This window comes from Nipponia nippon, unplaced genomic scaffold (genome assembly GCF_047370975.1).
Source record: "Nipponia nippon isolate SJK-2023a ecotype South Korea unplaced genomic scaffold, ASM4737097v1 scaffold_11, whole genome shotgun sequence".
In the NCBI taxonomy this organism is placed as follows: domain Eukaryota; kingdom Metazoa; phylum Chordata; class Aves; order Pelecaniformes; family Threskiornithidae; genus Nipponia; species Nipponia nippon.
In genome coordinates, this window is record NW_028262302.1 from 19,940,924 (window position 1) to 19,955,570 (window position 14,647).

The 14,647-nt window shown below is 39.1% G+C and overlaps 1 protein-coding gene across 13 annotated transcripts in view; it reads left to right on the top strand.

Annotated features, from left to right (window-relative positions):
- TRAF3 (TNF receptor associated factor 3) overlaps positions 1 to 14,647 on the top strand; it is a 72,549-nt gene that overhangs the window by 33,981 nt on the left and 23,921 nt on the right. For all 13 annotated transcript variants that reach the window (XM_087747757.1, XM_087747756.1, XM_087747758.1 and 10 more), the window contains 4 exons: positions 3,615 to 3,871; positions 6,891 to 6,942; positions 9,239 to 9,343; positions 10,257 to 10,424. In XM_087747757.1, coding sequence (XP_087603883.1) covers positions 3,630 to 3,871; positions 6,891 to 6,942; positions 9,239 to 9,343; positions 10,257 to 10,424 — 567 coding nt within the window. In that variant the 5' untranslated portion in view covers positions 3,615 to 3,629. The remainder of the gene's footprint in view (positions 1 to 3,614; positions 3,872 to 6,890; positions 6,943 to 9,238; positions 9,344 to 10,256; positions 10,425 to 14,647) is intronic.

Below are 14,647 nucleotides of genomic sequence, written 5' to 3' on the forward strand. Positions count from 1 at the left end.
TCTGGAAGTGTGTTATCTTCACTGCTCTAAGTGCATAGTATCTTACTGAGGTGTGACTTCAAAATTGCTTCTTGTTGGCAGTTTGAAACATGATTATGGGGATATAATCTGAGTCCTGCTGTTAAAGGTTCCTGAAAAGGAAAATACGACATTGCAGAAGTCACCCTGTAGTGGTATCTAAACCATAATAGAAAGCTGTTTGCAAAAGGGTGGCAGTGAAATGCTTGTATTATCTGCACTTGTGTTCACCACTGATCCCACATACAGGTGTAAGAGCTTGTAACTCATATGCATGAGGACATAGCTCTGTGCATACAGATTTCTGTGTGCAGTTTGATAGACGTCACGTCTCCCCACCCCTGTGTTAAGTGCAGCTCTTTTGTTGAAATAAGGAGGTTTTGGTGTTCTTTTAAGCTCAGTTCTCTATTGTATTTTATTGCAGACCTTCCTGAATGGCTTCCTAGTTTTGCTGCATAAGAAAATGCTGGCAGTTCAGAGTATTGTGGAAGAGAATTCCTCGCCAAGCTGGCTACTCTGCTGCTGCGCTTGTTTAGCTTTTCTGGTCTGACATACTTGCTTCATAAAACAGAAATATAAAACCTGAGGCACACAAATCTGACTGTTAGACATATTGCATAGTAAATTTTATTTATCAGTGTGCTTTCTGGTTGTTTTCTGTGACAAGACATCCAATACGTCAATTCCAAAAGTGGAGTCCTGTGGAGCCCTGTGCGGTTTATTTTGGTATGAAATCTCTCTTGATAGCTGACAGTCCAGCCCCTGAGCAGTTTCGTATCTCTGTGAAACTCTCACCTGCTGCTCATTTGGCATTTGGTACTCTTTCTCAGTTAAATCTTGAATATCCTCCTTCTCACCCCTGCCTGCCTCCCTGTGACTAATTATTCAGTTTCCATGAAGAAATTGTGCTATTGGAAGACTTCACATCTCTAATCATCTTCAGCTTATTTTGTTTGGAAGAAACTTAATGGGGAAACAGACATTCAGTAGTTGTGTTAAGTTCAGGAACTTTGTGCTCTCTTGACTTGCCACTTCTCCTGTCAGCATCTCTTTTAGTGCCTCTCTTTCTGAATTCCTTCTGTAGGTCAGAATCAGGCCATGCTTTGTTTTATTCTGGCTTTTTAAGGAAAATCACATTCCCTGTGTTGTTCTTACCAGTCAACATGCTTGAGGTTGGCTTTTGACTTCAAGAGTTGACAGAATGGTAGAGGTCTTGAATATGATAAAAAAAAATGCAGTTGCAGAGGGAAAAGAGGTGTTAGTATCTATGTACAACTTATAAATCAGAGAACTGAAAACCTTTACACATTCCTAAACTGCAAGCTCCAAATGCAGCTTTTCCCACAGTTGCGCACAAGAAGCAAATCCATAGGTAGCGAAGTTTCACCAGTCCGGATGCTTATGTAGTTGCACTTTTTTTCTTTTCTTCCTAATCTCCTTTTCTCTTAACTGCAGCAAAGTGCCAGGTCCTGAGCTCATGATGGGGTTCCCCCCTGTCCAGCCACAGATGTTCAGCAATGGCAGTCGTGCCTTGGGCAATCTCTAAAGCTAGACTACTTTCGTCAACTGCTTTCCTTTCTCACTCATGACACTTCTCTTAACCTCCTTGTCTCTCAGCATCACGTCTCATTTCTTGTGTGCTGGTTACAATCTCTTGAATTGCCTCTTCAGTGTCATCATTATGTGTTTGGGTTTTTTTTAATGCTTGCTGCTGAAACTCTAGTTTAGGCTTTGCTTACTTCCCTGGTGTGAAATAATCTGAATTTCTTCATTAATGAGAAGTGCAAGTTACTTTCAGTTCAGCACTGATTTTTCTGTTTTTTCAGATACTGTTCTGCCAAGGCACTAGACTCTGCCATCTTTGAAGAGTAGACAAGGAACAGCCAGACATTAATTCAAATTATGGACCAGAACTTATATTTCCCTTTCAGTTACTGTAGAAACTGTTTTTTTGTTTTTTGGTGTTTTTTTTGTGGTTTTGAATAAGACCCAATAATCGGATCTATGTACTGAGTTATGAGGATGGTTTCCTTGGTCTCTCTCTGTGTTTGATGGAGATACCCAGAGGCTTTCCCCTGGGGCAAGGGGGCAATGAAGTGGGGATTCTTCACTCAACACCTCTACCCTTGTTCAGCTGGTACTGATAAAGACATGAAATGGTATCAGCGATAAGTCGCAATGATTTTGTCTTTTGTTTCTAGAAATAACAGTAGGCATCAGAAATGAAAGAAATTTCCTTCTCTGTGTAGGCTCCATGGAGAATTCTATACCAAAAGTATAGATGCAGAAATGATCTACAAGAAAATACGTTTAATTACAAGTACTTGTTTTCGGCTTAGCAAGGGAAGATAAGAGGTCACAAAAAACTGTGTACAAGAAGGTTTGCGTATTTGGGATGTGAGGCATTTGACTCCCTTTGTGGTATCGGTGGACATACTTTTATAGTTGAGAAGTGAACGGGGCCTCGTTTCTTCATTCTGCTTCTTAAAGTTGAATTATAACTGTAGCAGTTGAGGCAACTGTAGAGCAGTGGAATAGGTTTATATTTCAAGTGTCAGTTAACATGGCAGGAGAATTGAAGTATGCCTTTCTCTTGTAAATAGCCAGGCATTTCTCTTCTGTAAATAGGTGTTATATCCTGCAACTGTGCTTTCTCCTTCATGTGCTGAGGTTTTTTAAGACCACTTACACTTATTTGACTACAAGCTAAGCAAGGAAATTATTGAAAACGGGTTTTAAAATTTAACCTGGGGTATTCTTCCTCTGTTGCTCTGCTAATGCTTTGCATGCTGACCTAGAAGAATCATAGTCCAAGCTAATAGGTACTGTAAGTCAGTCTTCAGCTGCATTAATTATTTTCTCAGCTGCCTGTCAGTTGTGCTTAGTCCTGGTGAATTAATCAAGTGGCCACGCTACGTAGGCCTTCCTCCTCTGTCAATTAGACTTGTATCGCCTGCTCTTTCATGGGGGGGATGTACGATGCAAAGGTTGGAAAGTGTTTAATAAGTAAAAACCTGTTGTGTTGTTCTAAAACAAACTTGAAGCAGCATGTCTGACACTTTGCTATTGCATGAGATAGGAAAAGTTGGCAGTGGAGCTGTGTAGACTCCAGACACTCTGTGTAGGACACTGGTGGTTGTATGCTTTTTACAGTAGCATCCGAGTAGTATCATGCATGGTCCTGTACCAGTGTATCTTGTCCATCACACCCCTTGCTGCTTCCTTTAATGATACAACTTCAATATTGAAGATATTTTTCAGAGACAGAGAGAAGGGTATGGAAGTTTGTGAGCTCTGTTCTTATCTGTTCCTAGAGTGATGCCTGTAATTAACTAACACTTTGCTTTCTGGATTAGGTTTTAATTCTTGACCTTCTAGAGCCTTTGAAAAATGTAGAATATTTTTACAGATTTGCTATGCTTATGCTTAATATACTTAGGCAGTTATGTATGTATTATGCTCATGTGATGTGTGGGCATGCATCTGTTCTTAGTGCTTTCTGTTTTTACGTAGTCTCTCAGGGATGCTGTATTTCTTTTATTTAAATGGGAAGAGAGGTCTTCATTTCTCAGAAGTTTTCTCATTTTCCTTCACAGAAACTATCTTAGAGCATGGACACCAGTAAGAAGACAGAACCCCCTTTATCTGTAGAAATGGTACAACAAAGGGCCAATCCTGACCGCAGTCCTTCAGCATCGATTTATGTTCCAGAGCAAGGTGGCTACAAAGAGAAATTTGTAAATGCCGTGGAAGACAAGTATAAATGTGAAAAATGTCACCTCATCTTATGCAATCCTAAACAGACTGAATGTGGACACAGATTCTGTGAGACCTGCATGAATGCCTTGCTAAGGTATGTTTTTTTTGTTGTTGTTGTGGTAGAACATGTTGACACTTTTAAATCTTGTGAACTGCTGAAAATAGTGTGAATGCCATTGTAGTTTTAGGAATACATTAAGCTAGTGGCCAGGCTCACAGCAGCCTTCTGCTTGTTGCTTGCTTGATTATTTGTTATCCATATGCTGGTGCAAACATTTGTGTTCCTCTCTGGGTCAGGATGAGGCAACTAAGCTTTCCATCAGTATTGTTGAAACAGTGGTTGAAGTGGTTTAATCCCATGTAGTGATGTGTAGGGTAACAATTTCATTGCCTGTGGAGCCTAGACTAGTTTGGTGTAGAATACGCTTAGTAAATTGCGGCTGTGCGAGGAAGTGAGCCTGCAGAGGCTCCTTAGACTGATGGTGCCTAACCTAGCTATGGCCCCAGCCTTGCAGTTGAGTGGTGGGACCCTTGGATGACTGCTTGTGGAGCTTCCTTTCCCCGTAACCCTTCTAACTGTATGTCCTGGGGCCAGTATGTTTTGTGGATTCCAGAAGGGTCAGGAAGGCTGCCTTCTCTATTACTGAGATATTTGGGCCAGAGTGCAAACTGGGTGAGTAAATGTTTTAGGCAAAATGAATGCTGAGATGCAATCTTTCCCAGTATAGGTAAGAATAAAAGGGCGATCATTCAAGGAGTATCTAGCTTTTAAGAAGTATCTGTGCATCAGTAGAAGTATATTTCTTTGCCTCTCAACTTTGATGCATTGCTACTGCATGTATTCAGCAGTGTGATTTCAAAACTTGGTCTAATGTTTGGAGAGCATTCTGCAAGCTTTAATCTCCTGGGATAAATAAGGAGTCAATACTTCCATGTACTACTGGGAAAGCAGAGGTACAGAAGAGATTGAGCTCACTGGATATTGCACACTGGACTACTAACAGAGAGAGGATTTGACTTTGGAAGGTCTTGGTGATCTCCTGTTTACTTTTTGTGACCATCCTGACTCTAGGTATTAGTTTATATTTCACTTGGAAATACTGTAATCTCAAGTAGATATAAATCACGACTACATGCAGCATGGCAAAAGAGGTTGGAGGATATTATATTACTCTGTCTCGTGATAAAGAAGTAACCTCTGTACGGGGCAAATACAAGGGTCCGTAGCTCACTAATCCAGTCCTGTAGGTTTTGTGCTACAGCATGTCAAATTTAAAACAACAAAAAAACCCCCACCTATTTTCTTTCAATACACATTTTCAGGTGAGGTGTAGTTTGTATTTAAGAAATGCAGTTATTTCTTTCTGAATACATATTTTTGGAAGACTCTTAAATGGTTGATAACAGTGACTGCAGAAAAGCAAACACCTGCCATGCTTGGATGTGTGCAGATGGACAGAGCAGATCCTTAACAATCTAAGCAGTAACAATTCTGGCATTGCTGGGATCTGGGCAATTTTCCTTCCCTGCTGTGAGACATGCACATGTATTTATTACAGTGCAGCTAGAATATGTGTAATTTTACCTTCCTGACTTTCCAACCAGTCTGTTATTGAAAAGGACACATGGGTAAGACCATCCACCACGCTGCTCTTTCGTTCGAGTTATTTCACTATGTTTAAGTGCTTGTTGCAAACATCCTTTATTAAAATTAAATTTACAGCTTTTTTTGAGAAATAAAAAGTATGCCATAAAACTGGAAGCAAAGTAACACTGTTTCTGTATTTGGCACAAAAATTTTTCATTCAGTGTTGATACACTGCTGCACACACACACACTGATTATATGCTAGCAGCTTCTGTTCCAGGGTTATTTGAGGACAAAGAACTGTGAGTCTGTGGATAATGCAGTAAAGATGTCTGCTCAGTATGCAGCAGTAGTTTAAAAGAGCAAGTGGGATGCTTGAGTGAATTCAGTAAGAGCAAGGAAAGCATGACACTGTATTAAACACTATATGCCCTCAAGTAGATAGGCTCTCAAGTAGATTAGTTTCCCTTTTTTTTTTTTTTTTTTCAATGTAAGAAAAATATTACAGATATTGAAGCTGCAAGGTAGTTAAGATGCTCAGAAATATGATGAGACACAGAATGGTCAGTTCAAGGAGCAGAACCCAGTGACATGATTTGAAATAACCATACCGATTCTATAACATAATCGAACTTATTCAGCCTTTTGCATCAATTTGCACTGCTGCTAACAGCCACAACTTACGTAGCCTGTCAGTGAGTTGCTTTATGAAAGAATTTACCTAGCTTTTAGCTACTGCTTTTCATCCATAGATCTCTGTGCTTTACAAGGGAGACCAGTATGACTATCCTCATTTTACATGGGGAAAAGAAGCTAAAAAGGAATGAAGGGATTTACACTACAACACCTAGCAGGTCAGAGCCAGAAAGAGCTGTAGGAACCCGCGTTTCCTACACTCCAGTTCATTTTCTGTTCACAGACTGCTCTGCTCCTCAACCTACCTGTTGTCTAAGAGATCACTAGTTTGGTAATTAGATTAGTAAAACAGCTACAGGGCAATAGTTCAGATAAAGGAGGGAACGAGGATCTATAACAGTTGTTAAAACCAGAACAGACTCGGAGGAGATGAATGTAATACTTCTTTTTACCCTAAAAAGATGTATAATTGACTGTCAGAGAAAGTAAAGTTTAACTAGGAGTTGTTTGAAAAAGGGCTGGATAATTGAAGAGACAGTATTTTGCCTGCTTGCACAGATAGACTGAGAAGCGATGAAAATCGTGGATCAGGCACAAACTGTAAAACAGGGAATGAATTTTGCCACCTTGAAAACCTCTGAGCAGTTGGCTGGAGGCATTGTGGTGGTCTTATTTCCTTGGGAATGCCAGATACTGTCCACTGAAAACTCAGTGTTCAAATTTTTGAAATAACATCATGTTATCTCATTATAATGAACTATATCCACTTTTAATGATTTAAAAATATACTGAATAATCATAACTAAGTAAAGTGCCTCATAAACGGATGTTTTTGTACTACAAAAATTCAGATGGGTTAAAATAGTTTTTCTGTTTTCTTTTCTCTCCAGTTCTTCTAGTCCAAAATGTACAGCGTGTCAAGAAAGCATAGTAAAAGATAAGGTATTGTTAAAATTGTTTCTTATTCAAGAGTATTGAATTGTGTGGCATACATAAGATGTGTTATTGCTTTGTGGTAATTATTTCATGAGCCTAATAAGCTACCTGAGGAAGATAGTTATAAAACCTAAACCATGTATTTTATATAGGAGGACAGCTCATTGTTACTGTTAACCACATGGTAGAAAACAACATGTCGGCTTCATTCCTAATGGTCCAGCCAGGTGTCACATCTCATTTTCATAGTTGGGAGCTGCAGCAACACATTGCAGTTGTCCTCCAGTCAACCAGGAGGATGATAAGAAATGTTGCATCTCCTGTAGATGCAGAGATGTGGCAGATTTAGGCCAGTCTTACTCCTGATTTGGCTCCAGATCAGCATCTACTGTTCCACTATTCTGTTTTTACAGTCTGTTGTTCTGTGAACCACACTGGAACCAGAACAGTGGGGAGTTACAGTAACTGCAATAGAATCAGATTCTTTTTATATGTATAAGTTACTTCACTGATACCCTCTTCACAGTTTTGCACAGCAAAACTTTGTGTTGCCTTTGAAAGGCTGAGGGTAGAGAAAATTCTTTTTGACTTAGTACCTGGTTTATGCAGTTTTTACGTTAGAGTTTTCTAAAGTGTTCAGTAAATTGTTTGTGTTAGTAGTCTTTCCTGCCTAAATGAATACTTGTAATAGTAACCGTTTTCAAGAAGAGGTTAGTGGGTACATTAATCTCTCCTTGTCTTAACTCAAAATAGTTCTCTGAACAGAGCTTAGCGTAGTTCAGTTTTGACACAGATGGGCTCTCCGGGAGCTCAGACCAATAATCATGATGCTTACTTTATTTGTCGTTTGACTGTCTAGCTTCCAGTATACATAAATATGTACATTTGTTATGAAACTTCAAATATCTCTAAAACAGGAGGAGGACAAGAAGGGCAGTGTATATTAAATACACGTTAGACTAACTGTGCAAGTCAGTGATGTTCATGAAACTGGAAACCTCTCTCTTCCCATAGAATGCTGATGTCCAAAATCACTGAAGAGCTTTTAGACAGTCTTGGAAAAACTGTTTAGAAATTATCTTCTTACCTTAACTTCAGTCAGCAAAAGTGTCCCTAGTAACCCTGTGAATTACTTTGGAAAAAATACTACTGTGCTGGCAAATTGATTACTCAAATGAGATTTGTTGATTCATTAAACTTCACATATGCAGCTGAAAAGTAAACAGAAATCAGTGACCTGTGTCAGATGAGATTGGATGAGAATAGTTGCAGTGTTTCCTTCTTCACTGATACTGGGGATAGATTCATGGTCGCCGTGGACAGATGTGATCATAATTCTTTGTTGTTGTTGTTAAATGTTAGCATGCAGAACCGTTCCATAATTACGGTATCCCTGCAGTGTACACAGTATCACAGAACTCCGTTTGTCAGAGAAGTAGTCGTAGGTTGGGCTTGGTTCTTTGGTATTTCCTAATGGGCATGAAAGCAATTGCAAAATAACTAGGAGTTTTTATCCCTTTGTTTTGGACTTCAAAATAGTAGTAATGGTCTTCAATCCTCATCCTCAGTTCCTGCCCTTAGCAGTGGGGCTTCTTGAGAGTGCAGTTATGTTGTCTTCTATCTTTTATGGGGTATCACCCATAAAAGGTGAAAAATCCAAACCCTGAGCTCTCTAACTTCTTGCAGTTCTATTGTAGACAAAAATGCTGGAAAGGCTTATCAACATTAAAATGGAGAGATGGTTAAAGCCTGTTTATCTGTGAAATAACAAACCTCCTCCAGTCTAAGACCTTAGAAACATCTTTAATTATGTGTTACCCCTGAAGTGCAAGTAGCTGTTCCAACTAACCAGTCTAGTCATTGTGGGACTGCCTTCCATGAAATCCTTCCTCTCTGAACCACTGTGCTTTGACTCTTTTTCATCTTACGGTATTGTGCCTAATAGAGCAGCTTCCCAAACAATGTAGAGAATTCTAGCTTATGCAGGCCTATTATTGGTAAGCAAATAGCAAAAAATGTAGTCCTTTCTTGTGCCTTTCACTTTATTGTATTTATAGTAAAAGTGAAACAGTAGCGGGGCATCTGTCCAAATACTCTCTTTCGCTGGGCTGCTTCATAGTGGAGGAATCTCAGTGATGTGCCCGTTCAGGAAAAATCGAATGGTAGGATTTTATTTCTGGCACATAAAGCTAGGAATAAATGACATTGCTGTAGCCAAATTGCATGGCCTCTACTTTATTTGAACTTGCTTATTCTTGAGTGGTTTTAAATTTCTAAAATGAAGTGATTGTTGATTTTTCAGGTATTTAAAGATAATTGTTGCAGGAGAGAACTACTTGCCCTTCAAATATACTGTAGAAATGAAAACAAGGGCTGTAAAGAACAACTATCTTTGGGTCAATTACTGGTAAGTAATCTAACATAGTCATAAGCTTCCTTTTGACTTAAAGAATGAGAAGAAATCTTGCAAATTAAAACCCCACTCCATTTCTTGACTTGCTCACACTAGTGGTTAATCTGATTTATAAATGTCAGAATAGAGTTAAACTGTTCTGAAACTTAGCTTTTTGATGAGCTATAAGCAATTGTAGTCAAAAATCATGTGATCGTGTGACATTAAAGCTCAGAAATGTAAATGTATGAAGCAAATGAGAACTGGAGGGAGAACTAAAACTGGAAAAAATCTAAATGTGTACTTTACAAATGTGAGAAATTTGAATTCTTTTTTGGTGTGTTTTTATTTTTATTTACCAGTCTTAATCCTCTCATGTAAGTGGTCGCTTATGCGTGGAGTTAAATCTTTGGCTTCTCCAGACTAGTACAAAATAACTTGTAGCTTTGTTTCATGAAGGCATAACATAGCAGTAATCAAGTAATTTAACAGTCGGAAGTGATGGCTACACAGCAGTCTGCAGCGAGATGTGTAGGTACTTAAACTTGCTTTGAATGAGCAAGCTCAGGTACTTAAACAACTTAAAGCAGCATCTATGTTTATGTGGAATAATATACCTTGGAAAAAGAATGCTTACCTTTTGTTTAAATAGCCTGTGTGGAATTTGGGACTGTGGTAGAATGCTTTTAGTATAAAAGTAGCTTGTGTACATCTATGATACAGTGAAATCTGCTGTCTAGGTAAATGGAGTGTAAAGTCAGAAATGTATTCCTGAGTAGATTTGTTAGTGTTTGCTCTTGCACAGTATAGTGCACAAAATAACTTTGCTTACTTTGGTTCTGAGTTATTTAATGTGGGATGTCTCAAAGGATAGAAGACATGCACAAAACTTAGTTGACTTGACATTTTTTTTTTTTTAATCTTTCAGATGCATTTGAAAACCGATTGTCAGTTTGAAGAACTCTCGTGTCCTCATGCTGATTGCAAAGAAAAAATACTGAGAAAAGATTTGCCAGACCATGTAGAGAAGACCTGTAAATACCGGGAGACAACCTGTAAATACTGTAAAAGCCAAGTCCCAATGATTATTTTGCAGGTGCAGTATTTTCTTGTGTATATAGAACAAGATTCCATATATTAATATGGAATAATAACTCTTCGTGTGCTTCTGTGTAGCTGCCAGTAGAGCCCTGGCCTCTCAGCCAGAATTAGTAAATCAAAAAACAAAATAGGCTGACTTTCAAAACACATTTTTTTGCTGCAAAAAGCACCAGCTACTGCACTAACTGGGAAACATTTTATTTTTTCTAATGTTCAGATACTACATTTAAAAAAAAATTCAGACCCACTGCATAATATTGATACTACAGTAATTTTGCCTATGCTTTTTTATTTTGCTTAAATTGATATAGTAAATGCGACTACAATCATAACAATTAAAGCATAGCAATTGACCAGAGAAACAGTATCTTTCTATATAATCCTTCTTGGGTACTGTGTGATCTGTTATGAGAGGAAAGGAGGAAACAACGTAAAAACAAATCGTGCCTTGGCATAACCAGCAATGGTACACGACAGGCCTAGGCAGAGTTACTGCTGTTGTTGGCATACGAGTAGCTTGGCTGATAAGCAGCGTGTTGTGAGTTACAAGTATAGAGCAGAGATTGAGAAAGTCGTACCTCCTTTACACATAGACTTGTAACTTGCCTGTGTTTGCATTATTTTGCATTGAACTGTATTACGCTGAATCTCTCTTGCTGTAATTTTAACATTTTTTAAAAAGAAGCTGTTTACATAGTTTCCATAGTTTGACAGTCTCGGATTTCAGACCTTCTTAGTGTAGTAAGAGTGATATGAGACTTCATCTGACAAACAGTACACAAGAACACAAATGAAAATGAAGATCTCGATGATGAGAAGCATTCTTTGCCCAGAGAAGTAGTTACAAAAAGGCATAGGTGGAATCTCACCAAGTTCTGATTTAGATATGGCTTTCAGTTATTTAAGTGTATACTTTCAAGTGCTGGTACTTTAATAATTGTGCATTACCTAGCATGAGGTGGCTGCGATGTGAAAATACCTAGCATGAGGTGGCTGCGATGTGAAAATACACAGAGAAAATTAAGTTTACACTGTGTTCATTCTTGCACATTCTGATACAGAGGTGAAACTGTATTTAGTTAGATTATGGATGCTGTTCTCACAGAATTTTCTTTAGTCTGGGAAATGATGTGAGGCAATAAGTGACGTTAAAAAATGTGTCGTGTCTTAACAGACAAAATCAGTGAGTATTAAATATGTCTCATTGTACAAACTGAATTTCCGTATCTAAGCAACATGCTCACAGGTTCCTTGTAGGCAGTTTCTTTTTATAGGAGCAATGTAGTTAAATTTTTGAGAGTCTGAACTCATCCTTACGTTTTGAGGAACACAGAGCTCTGTTTTAGTTTAAGAGCTCTCTCTTTTATCAGATGTTGATGGATTTGACATTTACGAAATCTTTGAACTAGTGGTAGCTTTCCAGATATTCAGAAGCTGAGACAAGTTTTAGTCTATCAGATTTTTAATTCACAATGAAACCTATTTTAGACGTACATGTTGGAAACATGAATGGCATATTACTCTGAAGTACAGAAAAGAGTGTTTGTAAATAAAGTAATTGTTCTCCAAAATCTTAGGTGGTGGAATTCTGAGTTGCTTTAAGAGGTAATAGAATTGGCTTATCCAGAGAGCCAAAGAGATTAGTTAAAATGTAGTTTTATGTTGAGATGAATTAGAAGATTAGCAATTGGCTGCTATTTTTAAAAGTTCAGTGATTATAGCAATGCAGATGGTTTTATTTGTTGTGGCCTGATAAAATGTTACCTCATTGTGCTTTGGTAATGAGAATCAGAAGCTTAATGAGACTGTACGTTTGAATGAAAGGCTCCTTTTGACTTCTCATTTGAGTTTTGTCACCCGGAGCTTGAGTTCATCTCTAGCTTCTGTAGCCTAAAATTTTCTCTAATGCAATAATGACTGAAGCAGGCCTCAGTGACTTGAACTGAAAATGGAGATAGAGGGAGCGTACCGAGAAAAAAAGGTATGCAAATGGAAACAAAAATAATTTTACCGGAGTACGTATGGTTCATGTCTTCATAGAATCCCATGACCCATGGGGTAGGAAATCCCCGTTGTTGGAGGCAGACTCTTTAGTTAACAATGTTAGTACACATTTTTTTAGATTGCATTTGTCTTGCCTGCATTGTCGCTAGGTGAGTTAATTTCTTAATTTCTTTTCTTTTGTTTAAACCATCTAAAAAGTTGGGGGGGGGGGTTGTCACAAAGCTACCTTTTCCATCCTGTAACTCCTGGCAGATAAAGATGGTGCATTGTTAAAACAGAAATTAGTAGCCTGAAATGCTTCTGAATTATATTTTTTCTGTGGATAATCCACAAAGCTACTTGGAAGTGCTTCTCCTATAAAATTGATACTTGGGCAGTAGTAGTATGATACAGATGTGGAAGGACAGCATTGCTTAGGGCCTAGGCTCTTCACTACCACCGTGGCCACAAAAAGGCTGTCCCAGGCAGACTCTACCAAGGCAATCTGGACTCTACTCAGTAGTCTGAAATACCACTGGGCTGACTGGGACAGCCACTGGGGAAGACATGAGACATTGTCATCTTGTTCCCTCATCACTGCTCTGGAACCAGATGTGTTCGCAGCGTGGCACTGGGGAGCCGCATTAATATCCTGCCTTCTCCTCATCTGTGCCAGGTGCCCTGCATGTGGCATCACCCATGTTTTATGATGCATCTGGCTTTTGGTTTTGTGCGCTCAACTGTGTGAATTTAGCTGGTCGGTAGGAAGAGGATTCTGCCACAGGAATGGGATTAGGGTGGTATATCCTGAAGTCATTGGAAAGGCTCCCCTTGGTTTCACTGGGTGGGCCCTGGGATACGGAGTGAGGAGGCGAACTGGAGAAAGGGCTGAGGAGAAGTTACATGTTGCCTTTTTATCTTGAACCGAGAGTCAATGTCATAGCCTTTGCCAGACTGGGTAGGTTAGAGAAGAGAGCGAGTTAAAATTAGGGAGTGAATGTTAGAAGGGAGTATAATTTTTCTAGTTTTGTAGTTGATAAACCATTAAAGAAGTCTGTAGGGCAGCGGGCTCCCAGAGCTGCGCAGTAGTGTGTGATGTCTCTCTTCAGCCCGATCACAGATGTGTTCAGAATGAGGGGGGGGCCAGGTCCAGTTCTGGAGTCTGAGCAGAAGTGGGCCTATGAGCCGTAGCTTATCAGAAGAGTACCACAGTCACCATGATAGAGGTTACCCTGGGGAGAGATGATGTCAGTCTGTTAGCATTGCTCCTGGTTGGGTATCCATGTCCCGGTGGGGAGGGACTGAAGCTAGCTCCTGGCCCCCATGTCTTGGGAGGCTGTCCCAGCTCTCTGGCTAAGGAGCATCTTAGGCTTCCTCGCTTTCTGTCGCTGTGACTGTCTACATGTGCTACACCAAGTGAACTAGTGCAAGTAAGAAGGATGGCAGGATAGATTTGCTTCAGAACAGCCTACCCGATGATCTGTTTTTAAAAGTGAGGAGGTATACATTTTCAAATATCTGCAGGTTTGTGACAGAGTTCTGAACCAAGGCCTTTTACATCTCAGAGTTTGGGTCTCCTTTACATCTTGGTTTTGTTTCAAAAGATAGACATCATTACTGGGTGAAAAAGGCATGCTATTTGTTCTTCCTTTTCTAACGGGCTTATAAATCTAGGCCTTTGTTTCCTTTGCTTTTCTTAAGTACCAGAAATGAAACAGTTTGTTTCAAGTTGAATGGGACATGTCACTTGACATGAAACGAAATTTCTTTTTTTCCAGATTTTTCATTTTGTTGAGAAAAACTGAGAAGAAATGTAAATTCAATTAGCTTGAGCCTGATTTTCTTCCCTGCCTGTGGTGCTATGGTTTGACAGCTATACTGAAGTATCTGTCATCATCTAGGTTCAGATCAAAATGCCTGCCCAGCATCATGATAAAATTTCAACATCTCCTTGAACTTTAGGTGTATAACAGTGAGATTTAGTATCAGATGTTTGGGAATCAAAATGAGAAAAGAATTGGAAGGGGAATATCCGTACATGGGAAAGAGAGATTCTTGGAGAGTGGTCAGTGTACATTTCTGAAGAGCTTTGCCATGCACTGTATACCCTTACTAAAAAGGACATCTGCAGTGGTTCTGCTCGCTCTTAAAGATGCCCGTTTTTGTGAGGAATTCTTGAAGTAGAAAACTTGACTTTTATTATTGTTTCATTGCTCTAAGTGAAAACAATAAAAT